The 21,741-nt window shown below is 35.9% G+C and overlaps 1 protein-coding gene and 1 pseudogene across 1 annotated transcript; one reads left to right on the forward strand and one right to left on the reverse strand.

The window, feature by feature from the left end:
- The first annotated feature begins 1,118 nt into the window (after positions 1-1,118).
- LOC125850528 (putative transcription elongation factor SPT5 homolog 1) lies at positions 1,119-17,393 on the forward strand. Its single transcript, XM_049530383.1, has 22 exons — positions 1,119-1,557; positions 5,967-6,205; positions 6,576-6,722; positions 6,846-7,007; positions 7,089-7,172; positions 7,468-7,538; positions 7,627-7,987; positions 8,081-8,233; positions 8,324-8,421; positions 8,521-8,569; positions 8,641-8,793; positions 8,882-9,025; positions 9,138-9,234; positions 9,415-9,573; positions 9,815-9,863; positions 9,936-10,030; positions 10,125-10,194; positions 10,673-10,727; positions 14,355-14,472; positions 14,569-14,712; positions 15,310-15,410; positions 16,978-17,393. Exons 1-22 carry the CDS (start codon positions 1,233-1,235, stop codon positions 17,221-17,223), a joined length of 3,120 nt encoding a protein of 1,039 aa, XP_049386340.1. The 5' UTR covers positions 1,119-1,232; the 3' UTR covers positions 17,224-17,393.
- A 1,047-nt stretch (positions 17,394-18,440) lies between these two features.
- The window catches only part of LOC125850554 (alcohol acyl transferase 2-like), a 6,371-nt pseudogene continuing 3,070 nt past the window's right edge, over positions 18,441-21,741 (reverse strand).

A 21,741-nucleotide genomic window follows, 5' to 3' on the forward strand; every position in this document is an offset into this window, starting at 1 on the left:
TGTATGATGGCGGCGGCGATGACGGCTGCCGGAGAAAGTAATGGTAACCAACCCAAGGAAGAAGAAAAAGACTTTTTTTAAAAAAAATTAGAAAATGTCTAATTATCTGTTTTCACGCGCTCAGCAGCGGTGAATCACACTTAAAGTGCCATGTAGGCAAAAAGTGTTCATGCGGTATCAATTCAAATTCGTAGAGGTGTTCAATAGGTACAAGTCTCTATTGAGGTGTTCAAGTGAAATATGTGGACAACTTTAAGGGTCCGCAGGAGACTTAAGCCTAAAATAAAAGTTTGTACTATTTCTAGCTTCTTGAAAGAGACTGTTGAGCAGAGACAAATCAGTGAGACAAAAACTATTTATGATACTTTTTATGTGCTATGTATCAATTTGGACGAGACATTGAACAATATATTCTTTAAATGTTTATATTCTGCTGACAACATAAGACACGATGCTACTATGAATGAACATTCAAAGGTGCTCAATGAATCAGAAAGAAAAAATACGTTGAAAAAAATAGTTATACGAAAAGTATATCATCATAGACAATCTTATACAAATTGTCACAAACATGCTGTTTGTATTCAATATGGCAGGAAAAGAATACCAAGATCTTAAATAGAAACAAAGAAACCCTCAAATACTCTTGAGAGTCATCATTCAAGTTATTCATTGTAGAGTCACTGACTTTTGTCACCTGAGATCAAAATTAACTACACTTAACTATTATTCTTAGGAGATAATTTGAAAAATGATAGATTGCCAAAAAATAAGTAAAAGTAGAATAAAAGATAGTCCTATGTTGACAAGAACGAGCTTTTTCACACAGAATGCTTCGCACCCAACTACTTGTATATTGATCGAAAAAAGCAATTAATATTATAATTACCTAGATAATGTAGTTTGTGAATCTTTGTTGAATAGTGTTGGGTTGTCCAATACTTTTCAGTAATAAAATCAATTAAATTACCAAAAAAAAGAAGAAGTAAAGTAACAAAAATGTATGTTTTAAGGACTATTTTGAGTTTAACTACAAACTTGAGGGAGTATTTTGTTATTTTTCTCCATTGTTTTCCTTTACACTTATCAAATCTTCTTCTCCCTCTCACCTAGGGTTCCATCACCCTATTCAATCCAGTGAACCCTTCCCATTTCAACACTCGGACCTACACAGAATTTCGAAAATCTCCTTATAACTCAACAAAACTCTCCAAATTCGAAGCAATTTCGATATGCCGCGCCAACGTGACTACGACGACGACGACGATGAACCAGAGGAGGAAGAAGATGACGTGTATGAAGAGGAGGAGGAGGAGGAGGAAGAGGACGATAGAGGGAAGGCTGGACGGAAACGGCGTAGATCAGATTTTATTGATGATGCGGCGGAGGAAGATGAGGATGAGGATGAGGACGATGATGATGAAGATTATGGCGGTGGAGGTGGAGGCGGAGGAGGTGGTAGAAGACGACCTAAAAGGAGGACTGGTTCGGAATTTTTTGACCTAGAAGCTGCTGTAGATAGTGACGAGGATGAGGAGGAAGAAGAAGGCGAAGATGGTTAGACTTACTATCTATTCCGTTTCCTTTTGGTTGTTTATTTGATTTATAGCTTGATTTGTTTAGTTGCCTGCATAGAATGAAAAATTCATCATAAAGATGGATTGAAAATATTTTTTTTTTTAAAAACTGGAATTGGGGATAGGCAGATGAGGTAGGATCGGAATAGGTGGAGAGTTCTATTTTTCATTAGCACGGTCTGTCAGATCTTTTAGGGTCAGTTTGAACATATGTTTTAAGCTGAACTTGCGAAATCTTTTGTTTTTGAAATTGAAGTCCGGAAAAGAAGTTGGTTGAAGTTTAAGTTATGTTGAAACATGTCTTGACAGTATAAATCCCTTTGTTGTGGCCTCTCCTTATCAAATGATCAAAGGCCTCTCCTTTTCAAATGATCTTCATCAGTGGTTAAGCTTACAGATGAAGGCAGTATTCTGAAGAATTCAGCAACCTGATTCAGCTCCAATCATTTGTGTTTCGTCTGAGTTTTGTATTCCAAATGTTGCCTGCCAAACATTCTGTTACGTGAATTCTTTGTCAAGTACGAATCTTAATATTATTCTCTAAGTCGTAGATATCCCAACCATTTATCTTGTGAAAAAGATATTGTTTCTTTCAATTAGCCAATTTTATTTCACATCTATCCACTACTCCTTGTCAAATAAATTCAGATTTTGCTTGTGCCGCCAGAAGAATCCGAGGTAACTAGTATGAAGAAACTTTGTTTAGCATCCTAAAATTTCAACAACATTCAAATCTTGAGTTGTGTTCAATGGGATTATTCTGCTCCTGGTCCTGTTTAAGCACACATAGTATCAGCCTCAAATATCTTAATTGACTCACTTCCGTTCACAAAAATTAAGAGAATCATCTGTATAGACAAGATGTGAAATAAAGAGGTCATTATCCTGTCTGCATTTTCACTTTGAAACCACCAATCCAGCTTTCTGAACTGTAAAGTTGATTGTTTTACCAAGTCCATCCGTTGCCAATTAGAATAGGAAAGGAGAAATGTGATCTCATTGTGTGAGGCCTTGTTGGGAAGCAAAGAAAACCTGTGATGGTCCGATTATTAGTACAAAGAGCCCGAGAACTTGAAAGTGGTCATAATGTCATATAAGGCCAAATCCAATTCATCATTTTCTTGTCAAAGACTAAACCTTTAACAAGAGTTCCCTATTCACATGGATGTATGCCTTCTCAAAATCAAGTTTGCACATTATACCTGGTAATGGTATCTTCTTGCCCAGCCTAGTCGAGACATTCATTAGCGGTTGAAGCTGCATCCATGGTTTGCCTCCCTTTCAAGAATGCGATATGACTACTGGACACTAATTTAGGCATCACCCTTCAACCTTTCAGCGTGAATTTTAGCCACAATATTGTAGAAACTACCAAGTAGACTTATAGTTCTACAATCTCTCAATTCTCTAACCACACTCTTTTTAGGGATAAGAAGTATAAAGGTGATATTAAAGCTCTTCTCAGATTCCTCATGGAAATATATTAAGGCCTCTATAGTATCCTCTTTCAAGCAATTCCGGCACTTTTGGAAGAACCCGATAGTATACCCATGTGGCATTGGAGCTTTGTGACTAGCGCATTGCTTTATTACTTACTTCAAGGAACTCCTTTTCAAATGACTTTTGAAGCGAAATATTCTTTTCATCGGTGATCGTAGGAGTTAGTCTTAATTTGATTGTAGGTCGCTAAGTTTCAGTCTTCAAAATGAACTTTGATAAGAATCCAAAAATTCATTTATATCTCCACTGAATCCTCTAATATTGTTCCATCCACTTCTATCACATCAATATGATTACTCATTCTGTTAGCATTGACCATTTTTTGAATAAAAACTTGGTATTTCTATCTCTCTGCTTTGGCCACGAACATGCTGACTTCTTTCTCCATGATATCTCCTCTTATTTTGCTGTCTCTTTCATCTCCATTTGGATGTTGGCCTTTTCTTAATTCAGCTTCAATCAAATCTATGTTTTCCATAAACCTATCCAAACAGCTCGGTTATAGTTAACACCTTTGGATAAAAGGTAATTATTTGACATTTGACTTGGGATAGAAGACCTCGCCATTACACAATAAGCGTATGCAGTGTAAGACACTGGTGATATAATAAGATGAAATCTGTGGACAGCTATAATTAAAGCAAAATATGGTCAATTGAGCAATATTCACAAGCCAGAGCACCTCACCTCATGATACAGGTCCTTGGAAGCATATCTTTGAACTGTGAGAGGATTTCTAGTTCAATTCAACATTCAGGTTAGGTAATAGATGGATCACACATATCATTCTGGAATAATGGAAGGGGCATTGAATAAGGAGCTTCATAATTTATATGCACTGGCAAACAACCAAGAGGCTAATGTTGAACAAAATTGGCAGCACAACAATAGTGACCTACTACTCAGGAGGAACATTCAGGTGTGGAAGATGAATGAGATATGGACTTGTTTGTTAAACTAGCAGGGGTTTTCCAAACCCTCAGGTGGAGGATAAGTTACTATTGGGGGACTCAAAAAGATGGAACATTCATTGTGGCGAGACACTATCTACAACTCTGCTCCACAAGGAGTTGATTGCCAAGTGGACAAAACCACCCACTAGAGTGATATGCTTTAGCTGGGTAACATTATTTGAAATCTGCCTTTTATCAAATTAACCTTAGGGGGAGGAGCACTAAGACATGAAACGGTGTTATTTGTGCCAGATAGAGTTAGAAAGCGTTGAACACTATTCCTGCATTATACAGTAGCAGCATGTTCTTCTCCTTTCTCCTTTTTGAACTAACTTGGGTCATGCGTAATGGTATCAAGAAAGCATATGCAAGCTGGTGTTCATGATGCGTCTGAAATGAGAAATCATAGATGTTAAGATGGGTTCTCAGTTTCAAATTGTGCTCTAAAAGCAATGTGCTTAACTTATTTAGCTGGCTCCGCTCAATCAAGCTCCTGTAACTAGTTGCTATTTTTGGAATGTGTTTCTTCCTTGATATTAGACTACACTAGGGGTTGGCATAAATACCGGAAAACTGAAAAACCGAACCGACCTAATTTGGTTCTTCGGTTTATCGGTTCGGTATTTTTTTTCAAAAGTTTGGTTCTTTAGTTCGGTGTAAGGGTCTCAGAACTTCGTTGCATCGAAGAACGGAATTTTTATTAATATTTTTTATATATATATATGTATATATGTATATATGTGAACAAATCATTAATATATGGGCATTCTCTTAACTAAAAATAAAAAGTCAACTAACAATTAAATCATTAATGAACAAATCAAAGTAGCAACAAATGTACAATTCAATAGCTAACTTCAATTTTTTTATTTTTTATTTTTATGACAAGGGAAACCCACAACCGCTACCCTTTGGATGTGCACAGGGTACCCCCGCTCCTATGCAATAGCTCGCAAACCACATAGGAGAGGTAACCCGCACTAGGCAAGCCCGGTGCGACGAGCTTGACCCAGAAGGCAAACCCTTTGTTTTCGTTGGCAAGGAGTTTCAAACTTGAAACCTCCAACATGGAAGTCCCAAGCCCAAATCACTGGGCCACCCCGAAGGGTAGTTAACTTCAAATATTAATTCCCAAGAGGAACAAAAACATATTTTTATCAATGTACGTTATGTAAAGGAACTCGTCTTCGTTCTTGTTTTTCTTGAGAAGTAGTAGGAGGCACAATGTTCTTGACAAAGATAAATATAGTCTTTTAGTTAGAACAATAAGTGTTCCGTGACGAAACACATCATTCGGTAACATACTTTTAAATTTAAGTATATCTTATACTTTGATTTTGTCCTCATTTTATTTTTCATTCGCACCGAAAAACTGTCTTAAAAACACCGAACTAAACCGAATCGAAGTAGAAAAACCGAACCGAACTGATTTAATATATGGTGCACACTTTTCTAAAATCGAAAACCGAAGAACCGAACCGAAGTTTGATAAAACCGAACCGAAGAACCAAACGCCCGCCCCTAGACTACACTAGTTTTTGCTTACATGAGCAAACACACACTCTTTCTCCGTTGCAACATCTTCTTGATGTTTTTGAATGTAACTTTTCTACTTCCCCCCAAAAAAGATATTATCCAACTAGTGTCACATATACTTTCTGGGTTAGCTGTTGTAGCTGTGACACTAGCCTTGGGGAAATCTTTAGTTCGAGATGCTATGTACAGTTTATTTGCAGTCTACAATGTACTTGCTGGAATTTCTTGTCCAGTCTATGAGTTTGAAAGCTGGTGTGACCTGAGTTTGCCTCTGTTTAGAATAAATTTAAGGGGAACTTTTTTTCTAAACGGAGTAATAACTTCGAGTTTTTCTTGTGGTATCTTTCTCCCTGCATTGTCTTTTATCTGTTGGGGTTGATTGTTAGATTTTCTTTTGCAGATTTCATAGTAGATAGTGGAGCAGATATACCTGACGAGGATGGTGCCAGACGTGAATATCGTCACCGACTGTTGCCGCATGAGGACCAAGAAGAAGACCTTGAGGAGCTTACGAGAAGCATTAAGCAAAGATATGCAAGGTCACCTCATGTTGAGTATGATGAGGAAGCAACAGATGTTGAGCAGCAAGCTCTCTTGCCATCTGTCAGGGATCCAAAGCTCTGGATGGTGAAATGTGCGGTATGGTGTTGGCGTTCTGCCGTGAAGTTCAGCATTTTATTATTTTTTAAAATTACAGTAGTGTCCATGGTATCTTATGCAACCTCACTATTCCATCAGTTACCGGCTACTTCCACTAACATGGGTACCAAGTAACTCTGCCCACAAAGGCTTAACTCTGCCCACAAAGGCTTAGGCAGAAGGAAAGAAATCACCTAGTATTTTTAGGCTTCACTAGGATTTAATCCGAGATCTCGTGGTTCTTCTCCTACTTCATTGATCACTGGGCTGGGCCACTCCCTTGTGTGCTTAGGCATTTTTATATTTCTTTGTATTTTTTTTCAACCTTCACATTATGTCTTGTAATTTGTTGCTACATCATGTTTTGTAGATTGGCCGTGAGAGAGAGGTTGCGGTTTGCCTAATGCAAAAGGCAATTGATAGAGGACCTGAATTGCAAATTCGATCAGTTGTAGCCCTTGATCATCTTAAGAACTATATATACATAGAAGCGGACAAAGAAGCCCACGTGAGGGAGGTATGTCATAGATGATACAGTATGCTCTATTTTGGCTTATATTTATGTGACTCATTAAAATAATGTGTCGATCGTGTAACCATCCAATAACCCGATTATTTGTATCATGCCTATATGCTACAGGCGTGCAAGGGTATGCGCAATATATATGCCTCTGCAAAAATAATGCTGGTCCCCATAAAAGAGATGACTGATGTCCTTTCAGTTGAAAGCAAAGCGGTTGATCTTGCCAGGGATGCTTGGGTCAGAATGAAGATGGGAACTTACAAGGGAGACCTTGCAAAGGTTGTCAAGTATTCTGCATTTTATGTTGTTATGAGTAAATTTGGAAGTTCTGTTCTGATATTTTATCTTTCTGCTATGTAGGTTATGGATGTAGATAATGTGAGACAGAAAGTCGTCGTGAAATTAATCCCAAGGATTGATTTACAGGCTCTTGCAAACAAGTTGGTATGTTTATTTGGTTGGTCATTGTATTTTAACTCTTATAGTCGTTAGTTGATAGGTTCTGTATTCTTGAAATACATGAGCAGTAAATGTTAATGTTGTAAGAACCTATTGAATTCCTTATCTCATTAAAGGGATTGTTGAAACCTGGCTGATTTGTACATCTTTGTAGATTCACAGCATTATATAAAGCTGTTTTTTGGCAATTATTAAAATTGTGCTCACCTATCTAAAACAAATGTTTCTTCTTGGAAGAAACAGTTGACGTTCCTTGTTGCATGTTGTATTGCTTTTGTAGGAAGGGAGGGATGCTCCAAAGAAAAAGGCATTTATTCCTCCACCACGCTTTATGAATATCGATGAAGCAAGGTAATTGTTCCTTGGTGTCTCTAGTTGCAATAAGAGCACAAATAATGGTCTATATTGAATTGTTAAATCTATTTCTCATTGATTGCAGAGAGATGAACCTACGTGTGGAACGTAGGCGAGACCCGATGTCAGGTGACTATTTTGAGAATATTGGAGGTATGATGTTCAAAGATGGTTTCTTGTATAAGACAGTGTCAATGAAATCAATCAGCACCCTGAACATACAGCCAACTTTTGATGAACTTGAGAAATTCCGGCAAACTGGTGAGGGTGGGGATGGCGATATGGCTAGTCTATCTACTTTGTTTGCAAATAGGAAAAAAGGTCATTTTATGAAGGGTGACCGCGTTATTGTGGTGAAGGGGGATCTCAGAAACTTGAAAGGCCATGTTGAGAAAGTCGAAGAAGATACTGTTCATATCAGACCAAATCAGAAAGACCTTCCTTTGGTAATATTCTCCTTCTTTAAATACGATGTTTCATGAATCAAGTGTCTCAGATGGAGTGAGTACTGTCATTTTATTAACTTACTTTGGGAGCAGACTTTGGCTTTTAGTGACAAAGAGCTATGCAAGTACTTTGATCTTGGAAATCACGTGAAAGTAGTATCTGGTTCATCTGAAGGTGCAACCGGTATGGTTGTCTCTGTTCAGGGACATGTGGTTAACCTGGTATCAGATACAACAAAGGAGCTTGTAAGTTGAGCATACATGGTAATTTGAGATCTCTAATCTGAAGTCTTCAGACCAATGGTGATTCAGCTTTTTTTATTTTTGATACTGCAGCTCCGTGTATTTGCCGATAATGTTGTTGAGAGCTCTGAAGTAACATCTGGTCTCACTCGTATTGGGGAATATGAGCTCCATGATCTTGTAATACTAGAGTAAGCATTTAGCTTCTTATGAGAGTAAACAGGACATGAAACAGTGTAGTCCTTTTTGAACCAACAGCTAAATTTCTTAATTGATTACACTTTCTGCAGCAATAAGAGCTTCGGTGTGATTATTCGTGTAGACAGCGAAGCCTTCCAGGTGAGTACTGTAGTTTGAGGTTGAAATTATTCTGCTAATTGTGTTGCTCACATTTGGGTGATGTTATATAGGTCCTTAAGGGTGTGCCTGATAGACCTGAAGTAGCACTTGTTAGACTTAGAGAGATCAAAGCGAAAGTTGAAAAGAAAGGGAATGCCCAAGATCGGTATAAGAACCACCTGGCGGTGAAAGACGTGGTAAAAGTTCTTGAGGGTCCTTGTAAAGTGAGTATTGGCTTTTCTAAGAACTTTCTTGTGACTGACATTGTTTATACATTTTGTATGTTGTTATAACTATTCTTCATACTTATAGGGAAAACAAGGTCCTGTAGAACACATCTTCAGAGGAGTTGTTTTTATTTATGATCGTCATCACCTTGAGCATGCTGGTTATATTTGTGCCAAAACCCAATCTTGTGTGTTGGTTGGTGGCTCACGGGCAAATGGTGATAGAAATGTATGTATAGTATTTTCTTGCTTCTGGAAGTTTAAGCTCACTGTTGCTTTTGCAATTCTATCTTAACAATTGTCTTGCTGGCGAAATTTTTCTTACAATGGAACTCCTCTAGGGTAACCCCATGTCATCAAGATTTGCGCATATGAGAGCTCCACCACGTGCTCCTCAATCTCCAATGAGATCATCTAGAGGTGGTCCACCTATGAGTTGTAAGTTTCTGATAATGGTGATATCTGGATGTTGTAAGTTACTTTTTTTTTTAAATTTGTTAACGTGTGGAGCCCTGATCGTCCGATGTCTATTATTAAATGCTATTTATTACAATTTCTATCTTTATTTTGTTCTTCATTCAATTATTAGTCTCAACATTTATGCTTGGCGTGTTGTAGATGGAGGCAGACATAGAGGTGGAAGAGGGCAGGATGCTTTAGTTGGAGCTGATGTGAAAATTCGCCTTGGACCATTCAAAGGTTGTAAAGGGCGTGTTGTTGACATCAAAGGAACTTCAGTCCGAGTTGAACTTGAAGCCCAGATGAAAGTTGTTACAGGCAAGTGTTTCTTCAATGTTGAGAATGGCCCTCATTTTTTCTGAGTTTTTTTTTTTTGGAGGGTGGGGGGGTGGGGGGGCTTTGTTAAATGCTAAGGGTCCTCTTTTGGAAATTTTGTGGATGGAGGCTTTGTCTTGAATCCACTTTTTGGACAGTCATCCAAATTTAGGGCGTGCTAAAGTTTTTGTTTGTTCAACTTTTGACTGCTTTCATTCATTGCTGACTGCAATGTTTCCTGCAGTTGATCGCAACCATATCTCCGATAATGTTAACGTGTCAGTGCCGTTTAGGTAAATATATTTCCATTCTAAAATTTGGGTTATTTTTCGTGTTCATTGTCTAACAATTTTTTCTGTTTGCAGGGAACCATCTAGATATGGTTTGGGAAGTGAAACACCATCACATCCTTCTAGGACTCCACTGCACCCATTTATGACACCTATGAGAGATCCTGGAGGTCCATTATTCTGCTGCCCTGTTCCAATAGTGTTTTTCATTCTTTTCCCTCCCAGCAGTTTGACTTTAGCTCTTCTCATTATTTTCCTCTATAGCAACACCTATCCATGATGGCATGAGGACGCCAATGCGTGACAGAGCATGGAATCCAATGAGTCCACCTAGGTATGTTGTTTCACTGGCGAAAATAAGCCCAATGACTCAAGGTTTTGAAAATAGAATGACATTCATGTAATCTGCCTAGTTCTTATTTGACCTTAAACTAATCACGAACGCACATGAAGACCAAAGATCAGCAATCACTGTATCTAGTAAATGCACAAAAGCTTTCAAGTTTAAGGCTATAATTTTAGAACTTCCAGCCACACAGAGGAGAAATTTACACGTGATTTGTAAATTTTCCCTCTTTGTATGACTATAAGTTGTAGAATTATGGTCTTGAACTTGAAAGCTTCTGTGCATTTGCTAGATATAGTGAGTGCTGATTTTTGATCTTCATGTATGTTAGTGATTATACTTTAAGTGGCATGCTCTTGCTTTAGATTGATCTTACTCTTTTAGTTTGTTGCTTTTACTGCCATAGATTTAGTGAATTGCAATTCCATCCTCTTTATATTATATGGTTGCAATGGCACACTGACAGGGATAATTGGGAAGAGGGAAACCCTGCTTCCTGGGGGTCAAGTCCGCAATATCAGGTTTTCACACTTTCCACTTTATTTCTATATAAACTGTACTTTTCTCTTTAATGTGATTTAGTGTTCGTGTAAATCGTAGGTAGTGGAAATGACCTTAGATAGGAGGTTGTGGAGGACACAAATTAGGTCACATTGTCTTGCTGTCTGTCCATACTAGTAATCGTATTATTGCTCATGTAGTTTCTTGTACTTCGGTTATCGTAGTATTTTGCTTTGTTATGCTTTCACTTCCATTACTTCTTTTCTGGACTACTTTGGATTGTTTTTCCTTGAGCCAAAGGTCTACTGGAAACCACCTTTCTACCTCTGAGGATAGAGAGTTAGGGTCAAGTCTGCATACTTCTTACTCTCCCTAGACCCCACTTTTGTGTGACTACACTTGCTGTTGATATTATAATTTCTCCTGAGAGTGCAAGCTATCCCACAAAGTTACAGTGCTCTCTCTAGTCCCACTAGCCTCTGATGTTTCTCCATCTATTAGGCCTTAATCTTTGATAATGACACTATTATCTCCTTCATTTTTTTATTTTCTAACAACATAATACATTGGCCTTCCACATGTGAATATATATTTTTTTGGTAGCATCTATTTCGATTGTTGATTCAACCCTCTGACATTCCATGATATAATACTGACTTTGGGTCAGCAGATCTGGACCCAATTTCTTTTTATTGAATAAGAGGGCTTTTCGCTGAATAATGTTCCCCCATGGCAAGTCACGTGGGTATTCCAACCTCGGGAGGGCCTCCACGTCATACCTATATCACCTTGAAATGCTACTCTGTACTATGTGTGCCTTCTATTACCCGCTGGTCTGTTGTTCTCTCTCTTCTGGCAGCTCCGATACTGATTTTTACAGGAGCTTCACACCAAATTTGAATCTCAGAGACAATACCTTCACTTTCCACCTTCACCACTGTTGGGACTTCGTCGCCGTCACCCCTAACCATTAGTCTTGCCCATTTCAAGTGATTTCTCAACTCCGTCTCTTCTTCAGTTTGAATCCAGCCACTACAGAGGTCTCCGATCTCCTTGAAAACCTTTTGGACCATTACTGAAGGGTAAGACCTATCAATCTGATCCAGACTTGATTCACCTCTTCATGTCTTGGAGCAGATCTCACCGTCGGCAACCACCATTGCAGGTTGAGTTTGTGTTTTTTCCAGTGCCAATCACCTCTCACAACATTCTCTGCTTCCAACTTAGAAGAGAACTTGAACATGAATAAATTTTGGCCCATTTCATAAATATTGATTCCAGATGACTGCTGCTTATGCATCTTCGTATTTCTGACTAAGTAGGTTGCATCTTCGTATTTCTGATTAAGTAGGTATGTAGGAAATGTCTTCCGAGAGAGAGCATAGAACTTCCATCTTTTCACAAAGTTACCCTTAACTTTCATGCCTACTTTAGAGATGCACATAGCTAGAGCAGCGTCTTCCTGTTGAAAGAAGTTGTTGAAAGAAGTTCTTCTGAATCAAGACATTATGTTCCATTTTATTTTTTAAATTATTTATATTCCATTTTAATTGTCGCTCTCAACTCTTTTCACACCTATTTCATTAAAAAAAACTCTTTTCACACCTATTAAGAGAAAAAAACAATAAATATATGGTTTTACTAAGTTACCCCTATTTATTAGATATATTAGATGTTTCTTGAGCAGTATTAAGTAGTTCTTTAATTTAAGGTTTTTTTTTTACAACAATTTCTAATTTTTTTTCTTGAATTCCTAAAACGATAATTATTTTGTGACAATTTTTTTTTTTTGAGAATGAAATTTTTTTGAGAATGACAATTATTTTAAATGGGATGAAGGGAGTATATAAATTATACCATTAGAGTCCATGCTTACAAACAACATTAATTGCACGTATTAAATTCCAAAAGCCTTTTCAAGCCCCTTAAAAGCTAAATAAGGGTTGGGTATCAAAAAAAGCTAAATAAGGGTATAGTTGGAAATAATTGCACGTATTACTAAGTTTTGTTTTGAATTCCTAAATCGATAATTATTGTAGGATGATTGTTTTTTGTTAAACGATAATTAAAATGGGATGGAGGGAGTGTATATACCTTAAGAGGCGGTTAGGAAATGGATTTTGACCTAACTCAACCCGAAAAGCTAGCTCATGAGGAGAGGTTGCCAAGACCTTGCAAAGAGACCAGCCATCCCTTAAACCATTAATATGGGGTCTTCACCCCACCATTACACCTAGGGTTGGTAGAGCATGTGCAATTTTAATATAGGGGTCCAACATTGGGAAACAAGGAATTGGGATGGGTCATGCTTTGATACCAACAACAACAAAAACATATCCAATGAAATCCCACAAGTGGGGTCGGGGGAGGATGAAATGTAAGCAAACCTTACCACTACCTCCACAACCGTACCACTACCTCGTGGAGGTAGAGAGGTTGTTTCCAAAAGACCCTCGACAACAAATCTAGGTACAAAAATGGGGACAATGAGGAAAATATAGCAAGCAACTTGTAAGCAGTGCAAAGTCTGCTATAAAGAAGCAAAACAACAATAAAGTAGTGCAATAATCGAATCACACTAAACAACATACTAGGTTGGGTTATTGTAAACAATGATAAACAATTAAACATCGAGAAATACCAAAAACCAAACTACAATCATACCACTAGTACAATAACAAACACCAACCACCACAAGCAAGATAAATGAAAAAGTCTCACATCGCTGATTAATGAGATGAATGGTTTCCTTATAAGGCTTGGATAATCCTCCCTTTGAGCTACCTTTTGGGTTGTGAGTTAGGCCCATGACCTAATTTTACATGATATTAGAGCAGGGCCCATCTCACCCTATGTTGGGCCCCTAAATTAAATTTGTCCACCCATTAGATATGCAGACCTGGGCTCAAGGTGGGGTGTTGAAAAATGAAAAAGTCTCACATCCAGTGTTATCAAAGGCGCGATTAAAGCCCATCTTGAAGTGAGGCTCAAAACTTGTTGAGCGCTTCGCGTCGCTTAATGTGTGCTTCAGTGTCGTTATCAAGGTTCTAAGGCATACTTCCCTTGCCAATGAACCTCTTCTGAAGAGACACACTAAACAATTGATATGTCACTTTATCACAATTATTTTTACAATTTCTTTGTCAATATATTTGTATCTATATCTTTGTACTTTTTCTCCCTTTGCGCCTTTTTAAAAAAATAATTAAAACCCATGCTTTATTTGCACTTTATGCTTGAAACCCCAATAGATCTTAAGAGTTGTTTTGCGCTTTTGCTTTTGATGACATTGCCCAGTGCTCACATTGATGGTTAATGAGATGAGTAGTTTCCTTACTTGGGCAATCCTTCTCCCATTGAGCTAGCTTGACTTTACGCCCAAGATCTAATTTTACATCCTCCCTTAATCAGGACATTCTACCTAGTTAAAATGAGGAAAAAACAAGAAGTAAAATTTTAGTTAATTTTAAATTTCTAAATATTAGGAAAATAATTATATGACAATTCTGTCTAATGTGATTTTTTTTCAAGGAGCAAAAAAGGTGAACAACATATCATTAAGGGGCTTCTTGCTTTTAAATATATATAGATTATCATGCTTTGTTCTCTTTCCAAAGAAAGATTATCATACTTTGTTCATTTTTCAGCCATCTAGTCCTCGTTCAAGGGCGTATGAAGCACCTACTCCTGGTTCTGGTTGGACTAATACTCCTAGTGGTAATTACAGTGATGCTGGGACCCCAAGAGACAATGGTTCTGCATATGGTAACCTAAATTCTCATTTACAGGAGTGAAAGCTGCATTTTTTTCTTTGGGTCCTTGTATGGAGGATATAATGCCATTTTTCTTTGTTCCATGCAGCTAATGCTCCAAGTCCTTACTTGCCATCAACTCCTGGTGGACAACCACCAATGACACCAAGTTCAGCATATATACCTGGTACTCCTGGCGGGCAGCCAATGACTCCTGGAAGTGGTGGGCTGGATATGATGTCACCTATAGGAGGTGTGTCCCTTGTTCGCACAATAGTTTGTGTCTTTTGGAATGGCAAACCACTCAGAATAAATCTTACTGATAAGTTAAAATGAGAAGCATTTTACACTATTGAGCTGGTAAACTTGTGACCCACTGCAGATTTTATATATTTTACCCATAATCTCTTGTCTAGCGATAGAAAACATTTTTAGAGATCAGATGGTCTCTTGTTTCCACTTTGCCAAGTGATGAACTAGAGGACCTCGGTATTCATATTCGTGCATTTTAATTCAATGTTAGTGTGTAATTATGACTTATATATTTTTGTTGATTTATAGATCATTGCAGTATTAAAATTGTCATTTAGCTTACTGTGTTCAATTTTTGTATTTACTCGGTGGTTATAATGTCGAAATTGCTCTAATGTTAGTCCAAAATTGCAACCTGAGGAATGCAAATAAGTTCGAAAAGTTGCATCTTTACTTGCACCATGATGATTTAGACATAGAGGAGAATGCCCTTTAATGTTATTCATCATTGCAAATTCATTTTATTATTTAATCTAGAAGAGCCTTAGGCAATACTAATTTCAACCTTAAGTAATAGCTGACAACTCTGAAATTGCAGGTGGGGATACAGAAGGTCCTTGGCTCTTGCCTGATATCTTGGTCAATGTACGAAAGTCCAATGATGATACTGTCATCGGAGTTGTCCATGAGGTGCTCGCGGTATGTATATCCTGCACTAATTTGTCTCCCCCTTAGTTGGAGTTTGCTTCACATACTATGACCTGGTTGTGCATGTGATAAATATTAGTTCTCCCTCCGTCCCATTTATGTGATGGTGTTCGGATTTCGAGTCAAACGAATTATTCTTTGACCATAGTTTTTTCATGTCTTCTAATTATCTTGAATTATTAATTATTGCAACTTATAATACCTTTTACATAGTTTTCAAATATGTAATTTTGTTTCAAAAAACTAAAAGATACTGTCCAAATATAAGTTTGTTTGAATCTTGAAAAGCGAAAAGTGTCACATAAATTGAGATATAGGGAGCATTACATTTAAAGGTTTTTATTTTTAAATAGTACATTTAGAGAGTGTCGGGAAGTGCATAGAAATCTCTTAACGACTTCCTGAGAAGATGCATTGCACGTGTAAATACAACAACATACTAGTCGTGATCCTAGAAGTGGGGGTCTGGGGAGAGTGAGGTGTATGCACCCCTACCTTGTGTGAGGTAGAGAGGCTATTTTCAATAGATCCTTGATTTAAGAAAAGCGTTTTCAAAACTACCGTAGAAAAGACAACTACCAACAACAAAAAATAACCCAAGTAACAACAATAGTAATATAATATAATAATAGAACAATGATACTGATAAATGGACGAGGGAGCATGGTGCTCTAAGCTAGAAGAGCAATGCACATGTGAATATTAGTTTGAAAGTGATTATTGAATATGTATTCAAGGTAACCCTTCGGGGTGGCCCAGTGGTTTGGGCTTGGGACTTCCATGTTGGAGGTCTCAAGTTCGAAACCCCTTGCCAGCGAAAGCAAGGGGTTTGCCTTCTGGGTCGAGCTCGTCGCACCGGGCTTGCCTAGTGCGGGTTACCTCTCCTATGTAGTTTGCGAGCTATTGCATAGGAGCGGGGGTTTTACCCTATGCGCACCCAAAGGGTAGCGGCTGCGGGTTTCCCTTGTCATCAAAAAAAAAATAAAAAAATTGTATTCAAGGTATCCTAAATAAGGGTTGTGAAATGACGGATGTTAGAAAAATGAATAATTTTTCTCTAATTTTACTGGATTAGATCTTGAACTTTGTAATTTCATTTTTACTGTATACTAAAAATATTTATCCTATTTGTTCCAATTGTCATGCTCTCCGTACTGGGATGTTTCAAAATGATTGATATCTTTCTAGTTCTACAACTTGCAAGCATTTAAATTCATTAAACTATCCACTCTTTAACTTTGATGTGATGCTCTCTTTTTGTTATTTAACCACATTTTTTCAGAACGTTCTTCCATCATCAGTAATGTATATACAAGCCATTAAAGTGTGTGTGTGTATATAGTCTAACGTATATAAAACTATGCTAATGGCTCTATACGTCATAACATGAGCACTTGTTATACATATTTCTAAAAAGGTGTCTGCTTTTATCAGAGGTTTGTTCTTCTGCTTTTTATGTATCTGGCTGTGAACCATAGTTAGAACTTTCTTTTCAAGGGAATAGTTTCATTTTTCATTGAAAAATTAACCAGTATTCCCCAAATTGCTTCTGGAGCAGGATGGTTCCTGTAGTGTTGGTCTTGGATTAAGTGGCAATGGTGACACTATCATTGTGCACCCAACTGAAATTGATATAATTGTACCAAAGAAGTCTGATAAAATCAAAATCATGGGTGGTCCCCAACGTGGTGCAACCGGTAAGCTTATTGGTGTTGATGGCACTGATGGGATTGTAAAGGTGGATGATACCCTTGATGTTAAAATTTTAGACATGGTACTTTTGGCCAAGTTAGCGCATGCATAGTGACTAGCAATTCTAGTTAGTGAACAAGTTGTGATCAATAGCAATAGTTTTGCATTTGTATTATATTTCGTGTCATGCTCATGAGTTTCAAGGGTTTACTTTGCACCTTTATGTTTGAAAGGAACTATGTAAATGCATTTTCAAAAGAACTGTTTAAAAGGATTTTTCATTTGCTTCAAGTGAAACGCAGGAGGCCATCATCCATATCTTTTCTGATGTGTTGTTTATGTGGGTTTTAATTGAATGCCTCCAGTGGTCCTCTGTTGAAATTGTTATATTATTGCTACTTATGGCAGTTGTATGGTTGTATAACAAATAATAATAGAGGGTTATCACTGAACTATTTGCGGAAAGGTCTCTAGTTTTTATGATACAGTGCAGCTTGGAAACTTCAAATTTCATGGGTGATTTTATCTCGATCCCCACTTATTAAAAGATTGAAATCTTATATTAAAGTCAGTGACTTTTTCTTATTGCTGTGTCAGAGTCCCCATATTACAAGGGGTTGTTTTGTACAAACATTGATAACGCAAGGATTAGTAATGCAGGAATTAGTGACGCAGGGATTAGTAATGTAGGGATTATTTTTGTCAAGTGTTCTACTTAATTTTGTGTTTGGTTTAAAACTCTTCAAAAAATTCCTTTTACATTATACCCTTGTGTTTTTATGAGATTGTTTATTTCATGTAATTGGGTTAAAGTAGATAATCACCGGACAATATTAATTTTTTTTTGTAGGATTTTCTATTTCATTTAACTAGTTAAGTTAAATACACACCACTCACACCTAAAACTTATTAATGACACGGTGTATTTCTAATTTAAGGTGTGATGTACCACTAAGGAGATCCTTGATGACACGGTGTATTTCTAATTTTTTGTTGGTCAAATATATCTTAAACTTAATATAGATTTAAGACTACTTAAATTGTTCAATACCTAAAGTTTATTAAAAAAAAAAAACANGGGGTTGTTGGGTACAAACATTGATAACGCAAGGATTAGTAATGCAAGAATTAGTGACGCAGAGATTATTTTTGTCTAGTGTTTGGTTCATTACTCTCTACTTAATCTTGTGTTTGATTTAAAACTCTGCAAAAAATTATTTAAGGTGTGATGTACCACTAAGGAGATCCTTGATGACATAATGTATTTCTAATATTTTGTTGGTCAAATATATCTTAAACTTAATATAGATTTAAGACTACTTAAATTGTTCAATACCTAAAGTTTATTAAAAAAAAAAAACAGGTCAAGTGGTTAATCGACAAACTACATTGAATAAAAAATTTCAAAAAGAAAATGGAGGAAAAATATAAGTGAAATAATTAAATTACACTAAACGGATTTGAAGAATTAAAAAGAAGATTTATAACCGTTCCAATATAAATAAAAATGAAATCAAATTACAAAAGAAATTTAGGAAAAGGAATAAAGGGATAGTTTAGTCATTTAGGGGTCTTATTCAAGGTTTGTTAAACATTGTATTAGTTATCCCTCCATTTTCTAGGAATAAAAGTGTACAAGCAATCCATGAATTAAATTAAATAAAGTAACCAAACAATGTACTCCCTCCGTCTCATTTTATGTGACACTTTTCGGATTTTGAGATTCAAACTAATCTATCTTGATCGTAAATTTTTCATAGATCGTTTAAACATTTTGAATTATCAATTATTGTGACTTATAATACATTTTCCGTAGTTTACAAATATATAAATTTCATTTCAAATAAATTAAAGATTTCATGTGCAAATTTCTGGTCAAACTTAAATTGTTTGACTCTCGAAAAATGAAAAGTGTCACATAAATTGGGACATATGAAGTATTAAAGTAACTAAACAATATATTAAATAAATGGACTAAATTTTAATTCATAAACTATTCTTTTTAATATCGTCTACCAAACAAGTCCTAAATGGTTTATTTGGTAGACTTCTCATACTTATTGTGGTCTTGCTCTATCTTTGTGGATAAATAAGTTGTCAAGAAAAAATCATTACCCATGAGCTTCTCAACACCTTCACCTTTGCCAATTATTAATTATTTGCGCTAGGTTTTAGAGTGCTTCTTTAAACAAACAATTCTATAACATCAAGTAAATTATTATTTTCTTGTATATGGTACTTAATTATTATTTTATTAAAATTATCATATGTAGTTTTTAAGTAAGATAAATTATATAAATTCAAATGGTAGGAAAGCAAAAGGTCTTTGTTATTCAGTATTTCAAATTTAGAGACAATAATATTTTAAGGGTAAAGGGTCAAATATGCCCCTAAACTATTTGAAAAGGTCTAGATATACCCTCCGTTTAAAGTTTGGCTCACTCATGCCCTCGCCGTCCAACTTTTGGTCTAAATATGCCCTTATGGGCGTTAGTTGGCCTGCTGGACATATCCAGCTCATTTTTCATTTCTTTAAATGCCACATGGAATTGCCATGTCATTTTGACTTTACCACGACATTTATATGAAAATTGAAAGGGATCAATTATGCTCCTAAAAAATTCGAGGCCATAAACACCTAATTCGACCCATAAATCAACCCCCTTTTAAAATAAACTACCCAACCTGTTTTCAACAATGTTGTTTAAATTTTTGTTTTTTCGATAAATCCCAAAAATTAATAATTGATTAATAAAAAATAGGAAAAATATGAAAAAATATATAAAATTAGCGCCAAAAATTCATAAAATAAATATTGTAACCTTAAATTCAACAATTTCAACAATTTTTTTAAATTTTTATTTTTTTTGGTAAATCCCGAAAATGAGTAATTGATTCATAAAAAATATGAAAAAAAATATAAAATTAATGCCAAAAAATCACAAACAAATATAGTAACCTTAAATTTAATTNNAAAAAATTGTTGAAATTGTTGAATTTAAGGTTACAATATTTATTTGTGATTTTTTGGCATTAATTTTTTTTTTCATATTTTTCCTATTTTTTATTATTCAATTACTAATTTTCGGGATTTACCGAAAAAATTAAAAATTTAAACAAAATAGTTGAAAACTGGTCGAGTAGTTTATTTAAAAGGGGGGGTTGATTTATGGGTTGGATTATGTGTTTATGGGTTCAAATTTTTTAGGGGTATAATTGATCCCTTTCCATTTTCATATAAATGTCATGTGATAAAGTCAAAATGACATGGCAATTCCATGTGACATTTAAAGAAATGAAAAATGAGCTGGATATGTCCAGTAGGCCAACTAACGTCCATAAGGGCATATTTAGACCAAAAGTTGGATGGCAAGGGCATGAGTGAGCCAAACTTTAAACGGAGGGTATATCTAGACCTTTTTGAATAATTTAGGGGCATATTTGCCAATGATTTGATGTACTCTTCGTTCGCCTATTTCTTTGCAGTTTTAATCAGATCAAGTGCATATGTCAATGAGTTTGAGCACAACAATCCAGCTAGCTTTTGATATTGCTGCTGGAGTTGCAAATGCGTTGCCATAATATCCAAGTGGTAGTCTCATATTTTGTGATCTTACTACACGTACATTAACAACATATGACAAATGAACGGTTTCTTTGGAATGTATATATTGAGTGCAATTGTACGATATTTCCATAGAAATGCAACTAATAACTCAAATCTTCCAATTGAACCATATCGGCCTGGTTCTAATAATTGATCTTGAATGACTTCAAACTCATTATGTGTGCATGTAATGCATGGCAATGACCTAGCACGCACTTAGAAGGTCCCTTTGCCATACAGGTAAAACAGAAGATCCTTGAATTAATTCACTTAGTGCATTTAAAAATAGTTTCAAGCCATATATAACCATCCATCATTGTATGATTAAATCTTAATCCTATTGCAAATCCACCACAACTGAAACGGGTCACCTGTGCATAAAATGAATAATCATTTAGTTTTAAGATGAAATTTGATGAACTCTTATGACGAGAAAATGAAATATATATAAGAAGTAAATCATATATATATATATATATATAAGAGAACTTTAGGCCCGCCTACATGGCGCCACCTCAAATCAGAATTCCCTTTTAATTTTATTTATTTACAAAATTAGCCTTCCCTTTCATGAAAAGTTGTGACTTTTATGAAAAGTTGCGACTTTAATGAGAAGTTGTGACTTTAATGAAGAGTTGTGATTTTTATGAAAAGTTGCGACTTTAATGAAGAGTTGCGACTTTTATGAGAAGTTCTGACTTTTATGAAAGGTTGTGACCTTTCCGAAGGGCTGCAACTTTTTCAAATAGTTGTAACCTTTTTGATAAGGCACAATAAACATTTGTTCACACTACTCTTTGTTGTCTATAAATAAGGGGATTTCTTCTCATTTTAACACAACGAAAATTCTGAACCTCCTCCTCTTCTTCTTCTTCCCAATTAAATATTTCTATACTTTGTTCATGTTGAATGACTCACTGACACTATTGCTTATGTTACAAATCCTGATATGCATTTTTACAATCATTAATTTATAATTTATGCTTATGTTATTAAGGCTAAATGATAAGATGTAATAATTTT

Source organism: Solanum stenotomum, unplaced genomic scaffold (assembly GCF_019186545.1).
Source record: "Solanum stenotomum isolate F172 unplaced genomic scaffold, ASM1918654v1 scaffold17555, whole genome shotgun sequence".
NCBI classification, from domain to species: Eukaryota; Viridiplantae; Streptophyta; class Magnoliopsida; order Solanales; family Solanaceae; genus Solanum; species Solanum stenotomum.